We start from the raw sequence: 23,045 nt of genomic DNA, 5'->3' as shown, positions 1-23,045 counted from the left end.
GGGGAAGGGTACCAAAAAATTTCTGCAGCATTGAAGGTCCCCAGGAACACAGTGGCCTCCATCATTCTTAAATGGACGAAGTTTGGAACCACCAAGACTCTTCCTAGAGCTGGCCGCCTGGACAAACTGAGCAATCGGGGGAGAAGGGCCTTTGTCAGGGAGCTGACCAAGAACCCGATGGTCATTCTGACAGAGCTCTAGAGTTCCTCTGTGGAGGTGGGAGAACCTTCCAGAAGGACAACCATCTTTGCAGCACTCCACCAATTAGGCCTTTATGGTAGAGTGGCCAGACGGAAGCCACTCCTCAGTAAAAGGCACATGACAGCCCACTTGGAGTTTGCCAAAAGGCACCTAAATTACTCTCAGACCATGAGAAACAAGATTCTCTGGTCTGATGAAACCATGATTGAACTCTTTGGCCTGAATGCCAAGCGTCACATCTAGAGGAAACCTGGCGCCATCCATACGGTGAAGCATGGTGGTGGCAGCATCATGCTGTGGGGATGTTTTTCAGCGGTAGGGACTGAGAGACTAATCAGGATCGAGGGAAAGATGAACGGAGAAAAGTACAGAGAGATCCTTGATGAAAACCTGCTCCAGAGCATTTAGGACCTCAGACTGGGGTGAAGGTTCACCTTCCAACAGGACAACGACCCTAAGCACACAGCCAAGACAACGCAGGAGTGGCTTCGGGATAAGTCTCTGAATGTCCTTGAGTGGCCCAGCCGGAGCCCGGACTTGAACCCAATCAAACATCTCTGGAGAGACCTGAAAATAGCTGTGCAGCGACGCTCCCCATCCAACCTGACAGAGCTTGAGAGGATCTGCAGAGAAGAATGGGAGAAACTCCCCAAATACAGGTGTGCCAAGCTTGTAGTGTCATACCTAAAAATACTTGATGCTGTAATCGCTGCCAAAGGTGCTTCAACAAAGTACTGCGTAAAGGGTCTGAATACTTATGTAAATGTAATATTTCTGTTTGTTTTAATTTATAAATGTACACACATTTCTCAAAACCTGTTTTTGCTTTGTCATTATGGGGTAGTGTGTGTAGATTGATGAGGGAAAAAACAATTTAATAAATTTTAGAATATGGCTGTAACGTGACAAAATGTGGAAAAAGTCAAGGGGTCTGAATACTTTCCAAATACACTGTATGCCTCCCTCCCTCAATAGAATGAATACATGGACACGTGTTCAAATGTTCATTTGTTATAAACAAAATACATTTAATCAATTGAAAAACATGATCAGCAGTGAGTGTTACAGCATAGACCGGCTTTACATTTCTCTCCATTAAAAAATAAAAAAATAAAGAAGAAAGATGCAACTCAAAAGTTTTTAAAAAATCAATAATAATAAATATAGTTAACTGATAAATGTGTTTATAACAGCAGAAGTCATAGTCATTGATCTGCTATCTGGTGTTCGAGGTGGTCTTTGAGTAGGGCATCTTGGCCAGTCTGAGGAAGATCGATGTAGTGGTGAAAGACTCCAGGATGTTTTGGAGTCGACGATGAAGGAGTCGAGGAATCAACTCTTTTGTAGTCAAATCTCCACCACTACCTACCTAGGAAGTTTTGGCTTCAAGCACTTCGTCAAATGCATTTATAATTTAAAAAAGTTAACACAATATAAATAAAAGCTTTGATTGTTTGTTTGATTGATTGACAGGTAAAGTAGTGATCCACAGAATTGAAACGGCTAGTAATTCACACTGTGATCCATAAATCTTAGTTTCACCTATAGCCTTATTTGGTAAATGTATATTACATTTATACATTACATAGGTACATGAAGTAGACTGTTGAGAAAAACAACACAGGCTGTGTATAATACTGTGGTAGTATTGTGTTGGGATAACAGGCTGTGTAGAATACTGTGGTAGTATTGTGTTGGGATAACAGGCTGTGTATAATACTGTGGTAGTATTGTGTTGGGATAACAGGCTGTGTAGAATACTGTGGTAGTATTGTGTTGGGATAACAGGCTGTGTATAATACTGTGGTAGTATTGTGTTGGGATAACAGGCTGTGTATAATACTGTGGTAGTATTGTGTTGGGATAACAGGCTGTGTAGAATACTGTGGTAGTATTGTGTTGGGATAACAGGCTGTGTAGAATACTGTGGTAGTATTGTGTTGGGATAACAGGCTGTGTAGAATACTGTGGTAGTATTGTGTTGGGATAACAGGCTGTGTATAATACTGTGGTAGTATTGTGTTGGGATAACAGGCTGTGTATAATACTGTGGTAGTATTGTGTTGGGATAACAGGCTGTGTATAATACTGTGGTAGTATTGTGTTGGGATAACAGGCTGTGTAGAATACTGTGGTAGTATTGTGTTGGGATAACAGGCTGTGTAGAATACTGTGGTAGTATTGTGTTGGGATAACAGGCTGTGTAGAATACTGTGGTAGTATTGTGTTGGGATAACAGGCTGTGTAGAATACTGTGGTAGTATTGTGTTGGGATAACAGGCTGTGTAGAATACTGTGGTAGTATTGTGTTGGGATAACAGGCTGTGTAGAATACTGTGGTAGTATTGTGTTGGGATAACAGGCTGTGTAGAATACTGTGGTAGTATTGTGTTGGGATAACAGGCTGTGTAGAATACTGTGGTAGTATTGTGTTGGGATAACAGGCTGTGTAGAATACTGTGGTAGTATTGTGTTGGGATAACAGGCTGTGTAGAATACTGTGGTAGTATTGTGTTGGGATAACAGGCTGTGTAGAATACTGTGGTAGTATTGTGTTGGGATAACAGGCTGTGTAGAATACTGTGGTAGTATTGTGTTGGGATAACAGGCTGTGTAGAATACTGTGGTAGTATTGTGTTGGGATAACAGGCTGTGTAGAATACTGTGGTAGTATTGTGTTGGGATAACAGGCTGTGTAGAATACTGTGGTAGTATTGTGTTGGGATAACAGGCTGTGTATAATACTGTGGTAGTATTGTGTTGGGATAACAGGCTGTGTAGAATACTGTGGTAGTATTGTGTTGGGATAACAGTACTGTCATTCAGATACAACCATAATAATAGTAATCAATATAAAGACAGAGAGGTCATATCATGGTTACAACTGAACAGAGAGGTCATATCATGGTTATAACTATGAACAGAGAGGTCATATCATGGTTATAACTATGAACAGAGAGGTCATATCATGGTTATAACTATGAACAGAGAGGTTACATCATGGTTATAACTATGAACAGAGAGGTCACATCATGGTTATAACTATGAACAGAGAGGTCATATCATGGTTATAACTGTGAACAGAGAGATCACATCATGGTTATAACTATGAACAGAGGTCACATCATTGTTATAACTATGAACAGAGAGGTCACATCATGGTTATAAATGTGAACAGAGAGATCACATAATTTTTTACATTTACATTTTAGTCATTTAGCAGACGCTCTTATCCAGAGCGACTTACAGGAGCAATTAGGGTTAAGTGCCTTGCTCAAGGGCACATCGACAGATTTTTCACCTAGTCGGCTCGGGGATTAGAACCAGTGACCTTTCGGTTACTGGCACAACGCTCTTAACCACTAAGCTACCTGCCGCCCCAGGTATACTTATTTACATACTTATTTACATAAGTATTCAGACCCTTTGCCATGAGACTCGAAATTGAGCTCAGGTGCATCCTGTTTCCATTGATCATCCTTGAGATGTTTCTACAAATTGATTGGAGTCCACCTGTGGTAAATTCAATTGATTGGACATGATTTGGAAAGGCACACACCTGTCTATATAAGGTCCCACAGTTGACAGTGCATGTCAGAGCAAAAACCAAGCCATGAGGTCGAAGGAATTGTCCGTAGAGCTCAGAGACAGGATTGTGTCAAGGCAAAGATCTGGGGAAGGGTACCCAAAAATGTCTGCACCATCATGGTTATAACTATGAACAGAGAGGTCATATCATGGTTATAACTATGAACAGAGAGGTCATATCATGGTTATAACTATGAACAGAGAGGTCATATCATGGTTATAACTATTTACAGAGAGGTCACATCATGGTTATAACTACTGACAGAGCAGTAATAATGGTAAAAGCCTGTGTCTCAGCCATGCATGTAGTTTGGTTGACTCTCTGAGGAGAGAGACTTGGTCATTAGGAATCCACCTAAGACAGTTTTCCGCTGCAATGCAAGTGTATGCGTATGACATCTGAGAGGGCAAACAGGTCAAAGCTGTGTGTGTGTACATTCTGTAGCACAGAGGTGTTTGTCCAGCACCCAGTCTCTCAGTAACATGTTGACAGTGTGTGTTTTCTATTTGCTACTTTGTTTGGCGTTTCTTCTCCATTTTAACCACCTGTGAGTATCTAGTGGTCAAGGTCCTCCTTGGTCGGTCAGTTTGGCGCTGGTCGGCAAAACAATGTCAAGTATTTTTATTTATTTAACCTTTATTTAACCAGGTAGTCCCATTGAGTTCAGAATACTTGTTTTCCAAAGGAGACCCGGTTGTGGTTCTGTCTTAGCTATTCAACCATGTTCAGACCGCGTTGGTCTCCTGTTTTAGGGACCATTTAGCCGGACTGGTCTCCATAACCACATCAACGTCTAGATAATCTGTTGATCCACTGTCCTGAGAAACCTTCTCCTCCTCCTCCTCTCCTCCTCTCCTCTCCTCCTCCTCTCCTCCTCTCCTCTCCTCCTCCTCTCCTTCTTTCTCCTCCTCCTGTTTTCTCGTCTTCCCGCGGTGGCAGAGGCCGGACTTGGCTGGTCCCACCATGGCGAGGAAGATGGCGCCCAGGCCCATTCCCACAGCACAGGAGTAGAAGGCTGAGCCGTAGTTCTGGGTCATATCCACCAACAGGCCTGGGGGAAAAACACACAGGAGGCAACGTCAGAGACACCTAAAGATCTGGCAAGACCCTTCAAGATCATCAGGTTGGCGCAGTAGCAATCAAAACCTTCTAGATCAGTTCAAGAGAGAGGGTTACAGACAGACAATGAGAGAGAGAGAGAGAGAGAGAGAGAGAGAGAGAGAGAGAGAGCTACAAAGTGAAGACTAAGATCCAGACAGAGTAAATCAGCTAGAGTCTCTTACCTCCCAGCGGTGGTCCGGCCAGCCCAGCAAAGCTCTGTATACACACATAGACCCCCACGGACGAGGGCATCCTCTCTATGCCCACCACGTCGTCCTCTGCCAGCATGGGGATGTGTGTAGAGCCCACAGTGCCCATCAGGAAGCCATAGAGACAGCAGCAGGCTGCCAGGCCCCAGAACTCAGTCACCAGGGTGAAGGCTAACAGCACCAGACACAGCAGAACTACACATCCCAGAAGCACCTGGGTCTTACGCATCCGCACCTTGTTTAAAATGACCCCGATGGACAGGCGCCCGCAGACCTCAGACACCGCCATTACGGAGAGCATGTAGGCAGCCTTTTCGGTGTGGACGCCACGGCTCTTACTGAGCTCTATGATGTAAAGCGAAGGGGCGAAGAACCCCAGCGTGGCGAAGAGGCCGAACAGAGAGTAGCAGATGAACGCTCCATCTTTTAACACCGAGAAGTCTAGGAGTTTAGGTCTGGCGGGTTGGACCAGGGGACCCAGCTCACCCTGCTCTTTCTCCCCAGCCTCCAGCTGCTTCAGTGGGGTTCCAAGGGTTGCCTGTCCCCCCTGGTTCTTCTCCCCTTGGTCCTCCATGAGGGCCCAGGTCTCAGAGGGGTCCTGTGTGGCTGTGGTGGCCCGGATGTCAGCACTGGAGGCGGACAGAGAGGTGACCCCAGAATCCCCTGACTCCTCAGACTCCCCGGAGCTAACGTTGGTCTGGGTATCCTCATTCTCCAGCTCGTAGACCGTCTGCAGCTTAACGGACAGCTTCCTCTTATTGGACAACTCCAATGACACTTCCTGGTTAGGCCTGATGATGATTGGTCGAAGCAGAGCGCCGCAGCCAATCACGGAGGTCTGCATGATGCCGATGACGATGAGGCAGTGGCGCCAGCCGATGACCTCCTTCAAGGCCATGAAGGCTGCAGAGGAGAAGAGGAGATATGTGGTTTTAAATCTCCTTCCACTTTCAAATGACTGTTAGAAACGTTTAAAACTCATGTTTTTTTACGCTCCTCCACAATGTTTTACTTTTAGAACAGTACCAGACACAATATCTGCCTTTTGAGATTCATTAGTCTGCGTCTGAAATGGCACCATATTCCCTAGATACAGTGAGGGAAAAAAGTATTTGATCCCCTGCTGATTTTGTACGTTTGCCCACTGACAAAGAAATTATCAGTCTATAATTTTAATGGTAGGTTTATTTGAACAGTGAGAGACAGAATAACAACAACAAAAATCCAGAAAATAGCATGTCAAAAATGTTATAAATTGATTTTCATTTTAATGAGGGAAATAAGTATTTGACCCCCTGTCAATCAGAAAGATTTCTGCCTCCCAGGTGTCTTTTATACAGGTAACGAGCTGAGATTAGGAGCACACTCTTAAAGGGAGTGCTCCTAATCTCAGCTTGTTACCTGTATAAAAGACACCTGTCCACAGAAGCAATCAATCAGATTCCAAACTCTCCACCATGGCCAAGACCAAAGAGCTCTCCAAGGATGTCAGGGCCAAGATTGTAGACCTACACAAGGCTGGAATGGGTTACAAGACCATCGCTAAGCAGCTAGGTGAGAAGGTGACAACAGTTGGTGCGATTATTCGAAAATGGAAGAAACGCAAAAGAACTGTCAATCTCCCTCGGCCTGGGGCTTCATGCAAGATCTCACCTCGTGGAGTTGCAATGATCATGAGAACGGTGAGGTATCAGCCCAGAACTACACGGGAGGATCTTGTCAATCATCTCAAGGCAGCTGGGACCATAGTCACCAAGAAAACAATTGGTAACACACTACGCCGTGAAGGACTGAAATCCTGCAGCACCCGCAAGGTCCCCCTGCTCAAGAAAGCACATATACAAGCCCATCTGAAGTTTGCCAACGAACATCTGAATGATTCAGAGGAGAACTGGGTGAAAGTGTTGTGGTCAGATGAGACCAAAATCGAGCTCTTTGGCATCAACTCAACTCGCCGTGTTTGGAGGAGGAGGAATGCTGCCTATGACCCCAAGAACACCATCCCCACCGTCAAACATGGAGGTGGAAACATTATGCTTTGGGGGTGTTTTTCTGCTAAGGGGACAGGACAACTTCACCGCATCAAAGGGAAGATGGACGGGGCCATGTACTGTCAAATCTTGGGTGAGAACCTCCTTCCCTCAGCCAGGGCATTGAAAATGGGTCGTGGATGGGTATTCCAGCATGACAATGACCCAAAACACACGGCCAAGGCAACAAAGGAGTGGCTCAAGAAGAAGCACATTAAGGTCCTGGAGTGGCCTAGCCAGTCTCCAGACCTTAATCCCATAGAAAATCTGTGGAGGGAGCTGAAGGTTCGAGTTGCCAAACGTCAGCCTCGAAACCTTAATGACTTGGAGAAGATCTGCAAAGAGGAGTGGGACAAAATCCCTCCTGAGATGTGTGCAAACCTGGTGGCCAACTACAAGAAACGTCTGACCTCTGTGATTGCCAACAAGGGTTTTGCCACCAAGTACTAAGTCATGTTTTGCAGACAGGTCAAATACTTATTTCCCTCATTAAAATGCAAATCAATTTATAACATTTTTGACATGCGTTTTTCTGGATTTTGTTGTTGTTATTCTGTCTCTCACTGTTCAAATAAACCTACCATTAAAATTATAGACTGATCATGTCTTTGTCAAAATCAGCAGGGGATCAAATACTTTTTTTCCCTCACTGTAGCACCCTGCACCCTATATGGGCCCTGGTCAAAAGTAGTGCACTACATAGGGAATAGGGCGCAATTTGGTACACACTGTGAAACCGCAACGTACCTGGTGCGAAGGCAAACATGGCAAAGGACTCCCCTGAGGAGGCCAGGGCGGTGACCAGGGATCTCCTTCTGTTGAAGTACTGAGACAGCAGGGTGACAGTGGGGAGGAAGGCCAGGCAGTACCCCAGACCTGGACACATTACAAATGACAACAGATGTTATTGTTCACGCAATCTGGAAATCACATGACTGACATCAAACCAAACAACATTAAAACACCATCACAGGAGTACCTTTTCATCAAGATCATTTCAAATCAAGTTTACAAAGTGAATACAGTCACTGTGCAAAATGCTGTTGACGGTTTCACGTTTCAATCCATGTCTTAGACATGTACACATCATTGGTCCAGCAGAGGACACACAGAGGGGCGTGACAGCCACCGGCACTGCAGCAAGGTCAGGGGTCAGAGGTCATGGGTCAGAGATCAGGGTTGACAGGTCACTCTGATGTCAGAGGTCAGGGTTGACAGGTCACGCTCAGGCTTGTTGTCATGACGACTACTGAAAGAGGACGCAGTTAAAGACAAAAACAAGGAGAAAGAAGACAGAGGTCGTTAAGTTAGCTGCTGTCTGTTTTAAAGGAAGGTGACGAGTTATTTACTGGGACAGCTAGCAGTGCTTCGTTCTGTAAAAGAAAAGTTATTTGGATCGGATCTGAAAGGAAATATTGGTTTATTTTGGACAATTTGGGAATTGTTCTTTTCTGTTGTGTCAATCTGTCCTACAGACTCAAGATGGGGGAGTTTAGGCCTCATTGATACCACAGGTTTCATTGATATGTTTAGATGTGAATTGAATACAGCTTTGACAGTGGGGTTGGAGGTTATTCTATTTATCCCACAAACATAAGCCAGGTCTGAAAGAGACAGACATCAGTCAGCCTCATGCACTGCTAGGAGTCCCTTGTTTCATTCATATGTTTTCAGCTGGAATTGTAAGCATGAATGTAAAAGCTAAAGATCATTATTCTCCTTACATGTTCAAGGTTTTTCTAATGAATTCCACATATGTATCACAAGATAGACCATTGCAGGAAGCGTGAAGTAGTGGTGTGTGTGTGTGTGTGTGTGTGTGTGTGTGTGTGTGTGTGTGTGTGTGTGTGTGTGTGTGTGTGTGTGTGTGTGTGTGCGTAAAGTAGGTTAGATAGTTACCCGAGACGATGCCGAGGGTGACGTACATCTCGTAGATGGAGGAGACGAAGGCAGAGCTGATGGTTCCCACACTGATCAGAAAACCCCCCAACATCACTACAGGACGGTACCCGAACCGGTTACTGAGCACTGTGGACAGAGGGGCTGGAGAGAGAGAGGAGAGAGGAGAGAGAGGAAAGAGGAGAGAGAGAGAGAGAGGAGAGAGAGGAGAGAGAGAGGAGAGAGAGAGAGAGAGAGAGGGAGAGAGAGAGAGAGAGGAGAGAGAGAGAGAGAGAGAGAGAGAGAGAGAGAGAGAGAGAGAGAGAGAGAGAGAGAGAGAGAGAGAGAGAGAGAGAGAGAGAGAGAGAGAGAGAGAGAGAGAGAGAGAGAGAGAGAGAGAGAGAGAGAGAGAGAGAGAGAGAGAGGACCGTTAGTTTTACTACAGAGTACAGACATGTTTTTCATTTACCTTATACACTATTTAATGAAGTAGTTGATTGACACACAGGGGGTTCAGTGAGTAGGACAGATTATGTGTCCAAATACTGTTCACATAGCTTTACTGGCCTGTGAAGAAAGATGAAGATGCTCTCTCTGACCCACCTGTGAAGAAAGATGAAGATGCTCTCTCTGACCCACCTGTGAAGAAAGATGAAGATGCTCTCTATGACCCACCTGTGAAGAAAGATGAAGATGCTCTCTATGACCCACCTGTGAAGAAAGATGAAGATGCTCTCTCTGACCCACCTGTGAAGAAAGATGAAGATGCTCTCTATGACCCACCTGTGAAGAAAGATGAAGATGCTCTCTCTCACCCACCTGTGAAGAAAGATGAAGATGCTCTCTATGACCCACCTGTGAAGAAAGATGAAGATGCTCTCTATGACCCACCTGTGAATGTAAGGATGAAGATGCTCTCTCTGACCCACCTGTGAATGTAAGGATGAAGATGCTCTCTCTGACCCACCTGTGAATGTAAGGATGAAGATGCTCTCTCTGACCCACCTGTGAATGTAAGGATGAAGATGCTCTCTCTGACCCACCTGTGAATGTAAGGATGAAGATGCTCTCTCTGACCCACCTGTGAATGTAAGGATGAAGATGCAGATTGCGATGACCCAGGATACTCTGCTGTTGCTCTCTCCAAACTCTGTCATGAGGTCCTGGAGGAACACTCCCAGAGACTTGATGGTCCCGAAGGTAAACACCTCAACGAAGAAGAAGGCCACTGCCACCGCCCAGCCCCAGCCCCCGTCTGGCACCGCCTCGTACACACATGGACCCCCGCACCCCCCGGGCCCCCGCACTGCTGACTTTAACCCCCGCATGGCTGGGTCTCAGCACCTGGGAGAGACGGAGAGAGAGACGAGTAGAGGGTTAGACACACAGACGCAAAAAAGATACCGGTACGTATGTATGTATGTGTGTATGTGTGTGTGTGCATTCGGAAAGTATTCAGACCCCTTGACTTTTTCCACATTTTGTTACGTTACAGCCTTATTCTAAAATAGATTAAATTGTTTTTTCCCCTCATCAATCTACACACAATACCCCGTAATGACAAAGCAAAAACAGGTTTTTGGATTTTTTTGCAAATGTATAAATAAATAAAAACTGAAATATCACATTTACATCAGTATTCAGACCCTTTACTCAGTACTTTGCTGAAGAACCTTTGGCAGTGATTACAGCCTCGAGTCTTTTTGGGTGTGACACTACAAGCTTGGCACACCTCTATTTGGGGAGTTTCTCCCATTTTTCTCTGCAGATCCTCTCAAGCTCTGTCAGATTGGATGGGGAGCGTCGCTGCACAGCTATTTTCAGGTCTCTCCATCGTGTTCAAGTCTGGGCTCTGGCTGGGCCACTCAAGGACATTCAGTTCAGAGAGTTGTCCCAAAGCCACTCCTGCGATGTCTTGGCTGTGTGCTTAGGGTTGTTGTCCTGTTGGAAGGTAAACCTTCGCCCCAGTCTTAGGTCCTGAGCGCTCTGGAGCAGGTTTTCATCAAGGATCACTCTGTACTTTGCTCCGTTCATCTTTCCCTCGATCCTGACTAGTCCCTGCCGCTGAAAAACATCCCCACAGCATGATGCTGCCACCACCATGCTTCACTGTAGGGATGGTGCCAGGTTTCCTCCAGACGTGACGCTTAGCATTCAGGCCAAAGAGTTCAATCTTGGTTTCATCAGACCAGAGAATCTTGTTTCTCATGGTCTGAGAGTCTTTAGGTGCCTTTTGGCAAACTCCAAGTGGGCTGTCATGTGCCTTTTACTGAGGAGTGGCTTCCGTCTGGCCACTCTACCATAAAGGCCTAATTGGTGGAGTGCTGCAAAGATGGTTGTCCTTCTGGAAGGTTCTCCCACCTCCACAGAGGAACTCTAGAGCTCTGTCAGAATGACCATCGGGTTCTTGATCAGCTCCCTGACAAAGGCCCTTCTCCCCCGATTGCTCAGTTTGTCCGGGCGACCAGCTCTAGGAAGAGTCTTGGTGGTTCCAAAATTCGTCCATTTAAGAATGATGGAGGCCACTGTGTTCTTGGGGACCTTCAATGCTGCAGAAATGTTTTGGTACCCTTCCCCAGATCTCTGCCTCGACACAATCCTGTCTCTGAGCTCTACGGACAATTCCTTCGACCTCATGGCTTGGTTTTTGCTCTGACATGCACTGTCAATTGTGGGACCTTATATATATATATATACCACAGGTTGACTACAATCAAGTTGTAGAAACATTTCAAGGATGATCAATGGAAACAGAATGCACCTGAGCTCAATTTCGAGTCTCATAGCAAAGGGTCTGAATACTTATGTAAATAAAGTATTTCTGTTTTTTGTTTATAATAAATTAGCAAACATTTCTAAAAACCTGTTTTCGGTTTGTCCTTATGGGGTATTGTGTGTAGATTGCTGAGGAAACTGTTTTACTTAATCCATTTTAGAATAAGGCTGTAACGTAACAAAATGTGGAAAAAGTCAAGGTGTCTGAATACTTTCCAAAGGCACTGTATGTATGTATGTATGTATGTATATATGTATGTATGTATGTATGTATGTATGTATGCATGTATGTATGTATGTACAGTACCAGTCAAAAGTTTTAGAACACCTACTGATTCAAGGGTTTTTCTTTATTTGTACTATTTTTTACATTCTAGAATAATAGTGAAGACATCAAAACTATGAAATAACACATATGGAATCATGTAGTAACCAAAAAAGTGTTACACAAATCAAAATATATTTTATATTTGAGATTCTTCAAATAGCCACCCTTTTGTTCTTTACTGACTTGCCTAGTTAAATAAAGGTTAAATAAAAAAAATAGCCCTATTTGGTAAAAGACTAAGTCCATATTATGGCAAGAACAGCTCAAATAAGCAAATAGAAACGACAGTCCATCATTACTTTGAGACATGAAGGTCAGTCAATACGCAACATTTTAAGAACTTTGAAAGTTTCTTCAAGTGCAGTCGCAAAAACCATCAAGCGCTATGATGAAACTGGCACTCATGAGGACCGCCACAGGAATGGAAGACCCATAGTTACCTCTGCTGCAGAGGATAAGTTCATTAGAGTTACCAGCCTCAGAAATTGCAGCCCAAATAAACGCTTCACAGAGTTCAAGTAACAGACACATCTCAACATCAACTGTTCAAAGAAACCACTACTAAAGGACACCAATAAGAAGAAGAGACCTGCTTGGGCCAAGAAACACGAGCAATGGACATTTGTAGTTTGGTCTGGAGTCCAAATTTGAGATTTTTGGTTCAAACCGCCGTGTCTTTGTGAGACACGGTGTGGGTGAACGGATGATCTCTGCATGTGTAGTTCCCACCGTAAAGCATGGAGGAGGAGGTGTGATGGTGTGGGGGTACTTTGCTGGTGACACTGTCTGTGATTTATTTAGAATTCAATGCACGCTTAACCAGCATGGCTATCACAGCATTCTGCAGCGATATGCCATCCATAGACTGTTTTATATGGGACTGGTTCATAGACTGACTGTTTTATATGGAGCTGGTTCATAGACTGACTGTTTTATATGGGGCTGGTTCATAGACTGACTGTTTTATATGGCGCTGGTTCATAAACTGTTTAATATGGAGCTGGTTCATAGACTGACTGTTTTATATGGGACTGGTTCATAGACTGACTATTTTATATGGGACTGGTTCATAGACTGACTGTTTTATATGGGGCTGGTTCATAAACTGACTGTTTTATATGGGGCTGGTTCATAGACTGACTGTTTTATATGGGGCTGGTTCATAGACTGACTGTTTTATATGGGGCTGGTTCATAAACTGACTGTTTTATATGGGGCTGGTTCATAGACTGACTGTTTTATATGTGGCTGGTTCATAGACTAACTGTTTTATATGGAGCTGAGCAACTGTGGGATCTTATATAGGCAGGTGTGTGCCTTTCCAAATCATGTCCAATCAATTTAATTTACCACAGGTGGACTCCAATCAAGTTGTAGAAGCGTCTCAAGGATGATCAATGGAAACAGGATGCACCTGAGCTCAATTTCAAGTCTCATAGCAAAGGGTCTGAATACTTATGTAAATAAGGTACTTCTGTTTTTAGGTTTTAGTACATTTGCAAAATATTCTAAAAACCTGTTTTCACTTTGTCATTATGGGGTATTGTGTGTAGATTAGTGAGGATTTGTATTTTATTTAATCCATTTTAGAATAAGGCTGTAACGTAACAAAATGTGGAAAAAGTCAAGAGGTCTGAGTACTTTCCGAAGGCACTGTATGTCTTCATATACAGCTCACAATGCAACGTGGTGGGTGACGGGGGGCCAGTATGAAAAATGTAGGCACTCACTAATTGGAAGTCGCTCTGGATAAGAGCGTCAGCTAAATGACATAAATGTAAATTGGATCAATAAATAAAAAAATAGCCTGCCTACCGTTTCCTATGCACTTGAATGGGAGGCAGGTTTAATTACCAGTTGAGAGATAAAAACAGTAGTAACTCTTTTTAATCATGGCCATCAAAACTGTTTTTAACACGCGATTGCATTTAGAATTGTTGCGCGATCACTGGGCTTATAAAAGCACGTTTTACTCCACAGCAGAGGAGCTGTAGCAGCAGCTGTCGCTCTGTCTGACAAGTGATATTCCGCTCAAAATAAGCTCTGTATGCTGTGCAGCTGTGATAAATAAGACACATGACGACTAACGAAAATACACACACACCAATTTAATTCCACAAAATTGTGCAAATTAACCTATAGACCGATAAGCATGACGGTCATATGTATTTACATCGACTGACATTTCCATCAATGAATAAAAAGCATTATTTTGCAATGGGATTGGGGTTTTTTCTCTCTGTCAATTTGGCCAGCAACTATTTTATTTATCGGCTTTCCATTTTTTTTATTGGCCAAAAGCCGGCAATTACCGGCTAACGGAACCCTGACACATATACGCCCACATACACAATACAACACTGTAGCTACCTAACAACATACCACGCCTTCTCTCAGGCCATCTGCAGTGGCCACGCCCCTTAGCTTGAGCCTACTCCTTCTCTCTCAGGTCTAGACTGCCGCCTCTTAGGTGTGTTGTTACCGGGGAACAGAATGAACCGTCAACTGATGATGTAACAGTTACACGTCTACTTTATATGGCTCACTGGCTCTGCCTGTCACTCTTATCACAACAGATAGTGTGTGTGTGTGTGTGTGTGTGTTTATCATTGAGTTGAGAAACTCTGTTTATGGGTGATCTCCACTGTTATCACAACTGCATGACAATAACATCTACTTGATTTGGAGGAAATACCACTATTCTAATCTATAGCACACAAATCTGTAGTTAGTTACGTGATCCAGATGCATTAAAAATAAATATACATAATTACCAATATGCCTGAAACGAGCCCATGTGGAAGGCAAACCCTTCATAATTCGAACCCTGTCTCCTCTACAATGTTACTTGGGCTGCTAACATGTGATGGTCCACGTTCCACTGAACTTGATACAATGTAACAACATTATAGACCCTCTTAGGTGCAACTCTGTTTCCACTCTCTTCCATCTCTGAACAGTGAACTTGGACTTCTCTATGGGCACATAGCGCAGTGCAGTGCTGTGCTGACTATAGTCTACTGGCTGGAAGGATGGTGTCATCTCCAGCTACAGGACCGGATCTGATCTGCGGTTCGTCTTTTCAGCATTGCAGAGATCTAGCTAGGTCCTGAATGTGACACCATACTCTCTTTGGTGAAACACTGTGCCAATGCGTTATTGTAAGACCCCAGCTAACTCTTGAGAGAATTTTAGATTACTACATGCTTTCTCTACTAGCCGAGGCCAGGGTTTTTCAAATTGTTCTTGCCCAGGGACCCCCTCCCAGGCAAACCGGCGACCCAGACCCAGGGACCCCCATACATGTTACATTTTACTCATTTAGCAGACGCTCTTATCCAGAGCGACTTACAGTAGTGAGTGCATACATTTCATACTTTTTTCATACTGGCCCCCTGTGGGAATCGAACCCACAACCCTGGCGCAGCAAGCGCCATGCTCTACCGACTGAGCTACATATGTTAGCAACAAACAAAAAAAATGTCTTGTCTTATCATCAGGTGAATGATACTGGCAAGTAGAAGTAATCAACATTTTTAAATGAATAGATTTGGTAGAGTTTCATTATGTTGACCTCCCCACAGTTCATTGGAAGAGGAAGAGTAAACTCTAACATAGTCTATTACGTAGAAAGGTGTCTTGGCGGTGTCGAGAACATTTTGCAGTTTAAAATATAATTTCCTGCAATTCTATGCATTTCGCCATGGCTAATGGTTTGTTCCTCTGCTCAAACGTTATAACAAATATTTGGAACGTTCTGTTCTCCCTGACTGTCTAGCTTTTATTTGATTGTTAGTTCTCAAAGATGGTATTATTTAAACATGTATATATTAGTTCAATATCTTTTCTGCATGTTTTCTATCTTGGATGACCCACCTAAGGATTTAATATACAGAAAAAACCCTGTAATGAGCTCCAATTACTGTAATTTCCTCCATATTAAAGGCATAGTTCGAGATTTTGCCAATGAAGCACTTTATTTACCTCCACAGAGTCAGATGAACAGGAACAGCTAGCATGCTAAATGTTCCTGTAGTCTTCCAGTCATTGTGCTAACGGTAGTTAGAATTGGCTTATAAAACCACGTCGAACTTCCTTCATACTGGACGCAAAGAGATACAAATGGTATCCACAATGGTATTCTGTTGCAGCTAGCGATATTCATGAAGTAATTATTTCTCACATAAAAAAAGTCCCCCAAAATATATATATTTAAAAATATATATAAAATAATCGCAGACGCCCTGCGTTAGAAACCCCTACGCTCCTACTGGTAAACCATCACTAAGCAACGCCCTGGTCTTAGATCTACACTAAGCAGTGAGCATCACAGCTTGCTTAGCAGCTGACTGAGTTGAAATATAATAATAATAATAAAAAACACTTACCAACAGAGCGACGATCAGTCTAGTCGGAAAAGTGATCGACACAGAATAGTCGACTGTCGAATATAATGGACAGGTTTTAATTGCAAAATGAGCAGCTAGTTTACCGGTCTGTTATTTCTATGTTCTCCCTATAACGTTAGTCTACCAGCTCTGTCTCTTCCGCTTCCGACCAGACGATTAGATGTTCTGGACTAAAGCAACATATTTTTAAGCCTGATATAAAAATGTCCTCTTGTCCGATCCACAAGGAGAATCATAGCTTATTATGTTTCCCTGGTTACTGTATATGTCCTCTCTTTCTTGTAGGCCTAAAACACATATGTGGCTTCTGTTCAGTAAATCAACCGTTTCCTTCTTTCCACACTGTTCTGGCAGCTCTTTATACCCTACCGGCTCGAGCCGGTCTTCAAGCGGGGGCGCGCAAATCCTGCTGTAGCCTTTTTCTCAAGAGCGCGCAACCCTGTTTTATGCTTCCATGACACTGAGCGTTGTCACACTTCAATGCCATTATATCTGTGAAGTAGTCTGTAGGCCTACGTGGAGAAAAGTAGCCTACTGGAAGAATAAAAATAAATTATCTCCATCTCTCTCTTATTATTTTATGAATAAAAAGAAAACCAGAGTAACACGCACACATTCCCTTTACATTTTAGGCAAATGAATAAATAGCGGTTATATGTATTTTTATTATATGTTTTACTCGTAGCCTTTGACTGTTTTGGTAGCTCCTTCACTGCAGTGACGTAGCCTTCTCTCCAGGTTTTGTCGAGAGCGCGCTCTTTGGAGAGCAGCCTGATGAAATAGCCTACCACGAACGCACATGCGGATAGAGCCTCACTGTCTGGGTGGAACAGGTTTATTCCAGTTCTGAGCCAACACCAGTCACTTATACAACATTTCATATCGCAATAACATCCTTATCTAACCGATGTTTTGCGGTTTGGCCCAGAAACTGATATGAAATAGCCAAGAATGAGGGTAATGCTCCATCAAGCCACCTGCTTCACACATGACTGTAAATCGCTTTGGATAAAAGCGTCTGCTAAATGGCATATATGTTTCATTCTGTGTGAATGTATGGTAGTGGGTCTTCATAGGCCCCGCCCCAGTGTTAGAGATTAGAGACCCTATTCTTGTGTTGTCACTAGTTACCACAGCCATTTTTGGTCTTAATTTAAGGTTAGGGTTAGGCATAAGGTTAGCAGTATGGTTAAGGTTAGGGTTAAGATTAAGGTTAGGTGTAAAATCTGATTTTAAGAAGATACATTGTAGAAATAGGCGGGGTTTATAACGTGGTTGTGGTAACTAGTGACGACCTTTGTCTTGTCTTCAGATGACAAGGCTAGATTATAGAATATTGCTAAAAGCGTTAGTACATGATGTAGCCTATAGCCTAGTTCTAGGCTAGGTTTATTGCAAGCCTACTGTATTTAATGTGGGAATCCTCACATTAAATAGACTATGTCCTCTGTACTGTACTCTGTATGGGGCGGCAGGTAGCTTAGTGGGTAAGAGCGTTGTGCCAGTAACCGAAAGGTCGCTGGTTCTAATCCCCGAGCCGACTAGGTGAAAAATCTGTCGATGTGCCCTTGAGCAAGGCACTTAACCCTAATTGCTCCTGTAAGTCGCTCTGGATAAGAGCGTCTGCTAAATAAAAAAAATATTATTTAATTATTACTGTAAATAGACTATTGATTGTGTGATTTGAGTCAGTATTAGCAATGGCGTCATATACCAGGAATGAGTAGGGTCTGGTGGGAACATACAGGTCTTGTTAAATGTTTATAGAATGTATACTTTTTAATAGACATCTTAAGCAAGAATTTGAAAGTGATAAATGCACTTGTTTCGTCTGACCTCCTCATTGCCTCCCTTACCAAGTAGAGTCAGCGAAATGACGTTGCACGAGCAGCACCGCTGATATTGCGATGAACAAGATGCAAGACTTCACAATCACAGTCATACAGCATCTGCGCGGGTTCGCTTCATTCTCTTGCAGCGCGGTAGCTATGGGACCAAAACAGCCTCTCGCTTCAACGCTCTTAGTTGTTGCAGAAATTCACCCACTATGATTTCACTTTGTACATCTACACTGTAAAAATAGAAAGACTCGAAACACCATGATTGGGTAATGAAACCATGAAAAATAGTTAATCTAACCAGTCTCCCGAGTGGCGCAGTGGTCTAAGGCTGTGCCACTAGAGATCCTGGTTCGAATCCAGGCTCTGTCGTAGCCGGCCGCGAAACAATTGGCCCAGCGTCGTCCAGGGTAGGGGAGGGAATGGCCGGCAGGGATGTAGCTCAATTGGTTGAGCATGGCGCAACGCCATGGTTGTGGGTTCGATTCCCACGGGGGGCTAGTATGAAAAAATAGTAATGTATGCACTCACTAACTGTAAGTCCCTCTGGATAAGAGCGTCTGCTAAATGACAAAAAATGGGCCCCTATCTACAAAGAATCTCAGACAAAGTCCTAGGAATCTTGTTAACGCTTCGAACACACCGACTGGGCAATTGCGTTTTGATACACCAGCAGTACATTCATTACCAATGGATGCTGCGTTTGCCTTGCAGCATTGCGTTGCAGCAGTTGTAGTGCGTTCTGTGTGGTGCATACGTTGGATTTATCGAACGTTTGCGTAAACTGTATGCGTAAACGGGTTGACAGAAATGGTAGCAGAAGGTGAATGTTTAACTTTTATTGCACACATATCTAGATGATGCTACATACTATTTTGCGCAATAATGTAAAACCTGTTTTAAGACAGCTCATAGTAGGTTTAAGGAAGATGTTAAGACACTGCCCAGACAAACTTTGAGCCATGAGTAAAATACATTTTCAAAAGTTGATCTCAGCTGGTAGTCAAGACAGTTTGAGGTACCGCAAAGGAAAGATAGTGATGACGCTCATTGACATTGTTGCAAATGATGCGGGATAACCAATCGCGATGAGGCATCGCCAGCACGCTTCAGACAAGGACAGTGAAGGTAACTGTACATCAAATGTTGTAATGGTAAAACGTTTTATATAATTTTCGCCTGACAAGATCGCTTTGCCTACTCTTAATTATTGCCTAATATGTTGGCATGCATAACCTTTATTTTTTATTTATTTTTACAATTCTGATGGTTGTTAAAAGCGGAATTTTGATAATACCGTTATATCAACACACTCGTCTCTCCCCGGTTTAACAACTCTTAAATCGCTTTGGCACAGTAGGCATCAATTAAGTCACTTGCGGATAATGTTGCATACAACGTTGCAATTGAAGCCCTATCATTTTCATCGAACACAATCAAAGTTTACATAAGCCCTAGATGCTTTCAATTGCCCAATTTATATGCATGTCCAATTTAGACATATTTTTTAACAACGTGATGTTGCGCTCCAAAGAGATACATTGAAATAACATGATGTAGGTAATTAAATAATCGAAAGAAAAACGTGTTTATTTATTAGCCTCGTGGTTGTAAGTATATATTTAGGCATGTCATGTGAAATAGGCCTGGTGAAATAATCGTCAAAAGCGCAAAAGATAAGGCCTACTGTTGCATGTAGGTCTAGCTGATTTATAGATTGATCATATCAAAACAGAAACATCAAAACATTATTTTAACAACTTCCAGGGAATTGCATGTGGCGCAGGAACCACTGACTCGCTGCATTTTTCTATAACCAAGACACCTGCTGGTAACTTTTAACTAGTTAGGACAGTTCATGAGGTGTCCTAAATATCTGTCGACTATAGTGGACTCTTATGACTAAAGAGGCTTCATGCATAGCTTTTATTTTTAACCATAAGAGTTGGAGTAAAACGTGTCTATTCTCTGCACTTAAGACCCAGTTTCTACTCTGAGACGCTTTGTGGATAGGGGCCCTGGTGTTTGGATAGGGGCCCTGGTGTTTGGATAGGGGCCCTGGTGTTTGGATAGGGGCCCTGGTGTTTGGATAGGGGCCCTGGTGTTTGGATAGGGGCCCTGGTGTTTGGATAGGGGCCCTGGTGTTTGGATAGGGGCCCTGGTGTTTGGAGGGTGTTTGAATGTAACCCCAATGTAAGTGTTATGATACACAGAAAGTGTATAGAAGTACTCTGAATTGTTTTAAACACCCAAAGTGGTTCTTCAATCTGAATATTGTTGTTTTTAAGAGTGTGTTGTGAAAACTGGTTTTGGGGTTTTCAGTGCATGTAAAAGGCAGCATCAAAACACACACAAAAAAATATTTTTTGCAGACTGTGTCTCTCATACAATCAAATGGTTAAGAAATTCAAATGGATTATAGTCTAAATATTGATTGTTGATAAGAGCCAATGGACAATATCGTTTTTTCATTGCTTTATTTAGACAGACTAGAAACAGGAGGAGACAGAGAAGGAGTGAAAGTGGGACAGGCAGAAGGGAGAATTGGTACATTTCACTGGAATTTTACACAATCAACCACACAGCCACACTTTAAAAAAACATTTCTGGGGTGAATTGAAATGTACTCAATAAACAACCAACATGTGCTTTATAAAAATGAATGCAAGTCTTTTCAGTGATTTGTTAATTTCATTTGACCAACATTTGTTTTTAGAATAAATCCAACTTAATGTTTCTCAAAATGTAAGTATATTTAAATGAGGATATATATATATTTTATATGAGGTTATATATATATTTTATATGAGGATATATATATATTTTATATGAGGATATATATATATATATATTTTATATGAGGATATATATATATTTTATATGAGGATATATATATATTTTATATGAGGATATATATATATTTTATATGAGGTTATATATATATTTTATATGAGGATATATATATATTTTATATGAGGATATATATATATATATATTTTATATGAGGATATATATATATATATTTTATATAGAGAACATTTAGTGATAGAAGTCTGGTTTTAATCTCCTTGCCACCTGGTTCTGTTTTTAGAGGATTGTGGGTAATTCAAAATGTTTAGACTTTATGATTTTTTTTACACAATGTTGTATGCATGTTTGAAGAAATAAAAATATATGAGTATTAAGCAGCTTGTTGTGCCATGAGTTGTAATGGATCATGATGAACGGATATCAAAACCTTCAGGCAAAATTACGTTCAATGATGAGACAACCCATTCCTACATTTCTAACTTTTAATGGTAGACGCAAATACGCTATCCTGCGATGCTTGCTGTAAAACTTGCAGTTGCTGTTGGTGGATTGAGCACTGTGCTCAACAATACCTGCCAAAAATGGATTTAAACTGGCAAATGATCAGATACATAAATCAATTAAAATCCTCCAGAAGAAGGTATCTAATTCTACACTAGACAGGAAACACCATCAAAGTGTTTAGAAGCTTTAGAGTAAGGAAACAACACCAAAAGAGAAGGGATCTAATTCTGAACTAGACAGGATTTGAAACACCAAAAGAGAAGGGATCTAATTCTGAACTAGACAGGATTTGAAACACCAAAAGAGAAGGGATCTAATTCTGAACTAGACAGGATTTGAAACACCAAAAGAGAAGGGATCTAATTCTGAACTAGACAGGATTTGAAACACCAAAAGAGAAGGGATCTAATTCTGAACTAGACAGGATTTGAAACACCAAAATACTGTTTTCATGTCATGTTTCAAAACATCTCAGGATGATGTGTTTCAATACTCCAGCAGAGTTAAGGTTTGGTCTCCTTCAAGTTGGTGTTTTGGTGTTACAAAGCACTTCATTTTTAACAGTGTACGTCATATTGCTGGCTCTACCTTTAACCTAGCCACTGTCCCAGGCCTTCACCCCACCTTCGGTAAAGAAAGCCTGGGCGTCCAAGGCTACTTTTAACCCTATACCTGGGCATCCAATAGCTTTTTTCCATAGGAGCATTAGAGTCACTCCAGTGATTATGTTAGCTCTAGTGTTGGTTTTTAGGGCAGTGTGTTTCTATCACCCAGGTTGACACTAAGGACGTGGTACGAGCCTAAGGACGTGGTACGAGCCTAAGGACGTGGTACGAGCCTAAGGACGTGGTACGAGCCTAAGGACGTGGTACGAGCCTAAGGACGTGGTACGAGCCTAAGGACGTGGTACGAGCCTAAGGACGTGGTGTGAGCAGGAAGGAATAAACTTGCAAAGTCCCATTGCCCCCCCGTTGGCCCCAAGTCAAAGCAGGTCATGGCCCAGTGAGTCTTTGGAGCCGGGCCGTGGAGGTCAAAACACAAAAGTATTTTAAGTCAAGGACCGGGGTAAATCCCCAGTGGAAATGTGAGAGTATCCCTAACCTTGCAATTCTAGGTCTATATACATTCAGCTGTCCATCCATGATAACTGGCTTGATGATGACATGGCAGCAGTCCAAAGAGACATCTTGTGGGGTGGTCAAGCCTGGCTGGCAAATCATTTGCATATCAGATCTTTACTTATTAAGTACGAGACTTTAAGGTCATGGCTTTGTCCCAAATGGCACCCTATTCCCTATGTAGTGCACTACTTTTGACCAGGGTCCATAGGGCTCCAGGCAAAAGTAGTGCACTACAGGGAATAGGGTGCCAT

General features: G+C 42.7%; 1 protein-coding gene across 1 annotated transcript; it reads right to left on the bottom strand.

The window, feature by feature from the left end:
* Positions 1–4,302: 4,302 nt before the first annotated feature.
* LOC121551453 (monocarboxylate transporter 7-like) lies at positions 4,303–16,889 on the bottom strand. Its single transcript, XM_041864121.1, has 6 exons — positions 16,500–16,889; positions 10,090–10,352; positions 9,030–9,173; positions 7,878–8,006; positions 5,074–6,003; positions 4,303–4,841 (listed from the first exon to the last, which is right to left on the bottom strand). Exons 2-6 carry the CDS (start codon positions 10,334–10,336, stop codon positions 4,516–4,518), a joined length of 1,776 nt encoding a protein of 591 aa, XP_041720055.1. The 5' UTR covers positions 10,337–10,352; positions 16,500–16,889; the 3' UTR covers positions 4,303–4,515.
* Between the last annotated feature and the right edge of the window lie 6,156 nt (positions 16,890–23,045).

Source organism: Coregonus clupeaformis, chromosome 35 (genome assembly GCF_020615455.1).
Source record: "Coregonus clupeaformis isolate EN_2021a chromosome 35, ASM2061545v1, whole genome shotgun sequence".
Classification (NCBI taxonomy): Eukaryota; Metazoa; Chordata; class Actinopteri; order Salmoniformes; family Salmonidae; genus Coregonus; species Coregonus clupeaformis.
This window is presented reverse-complemented; position numbering and strand designations above follow the sequence as displayed.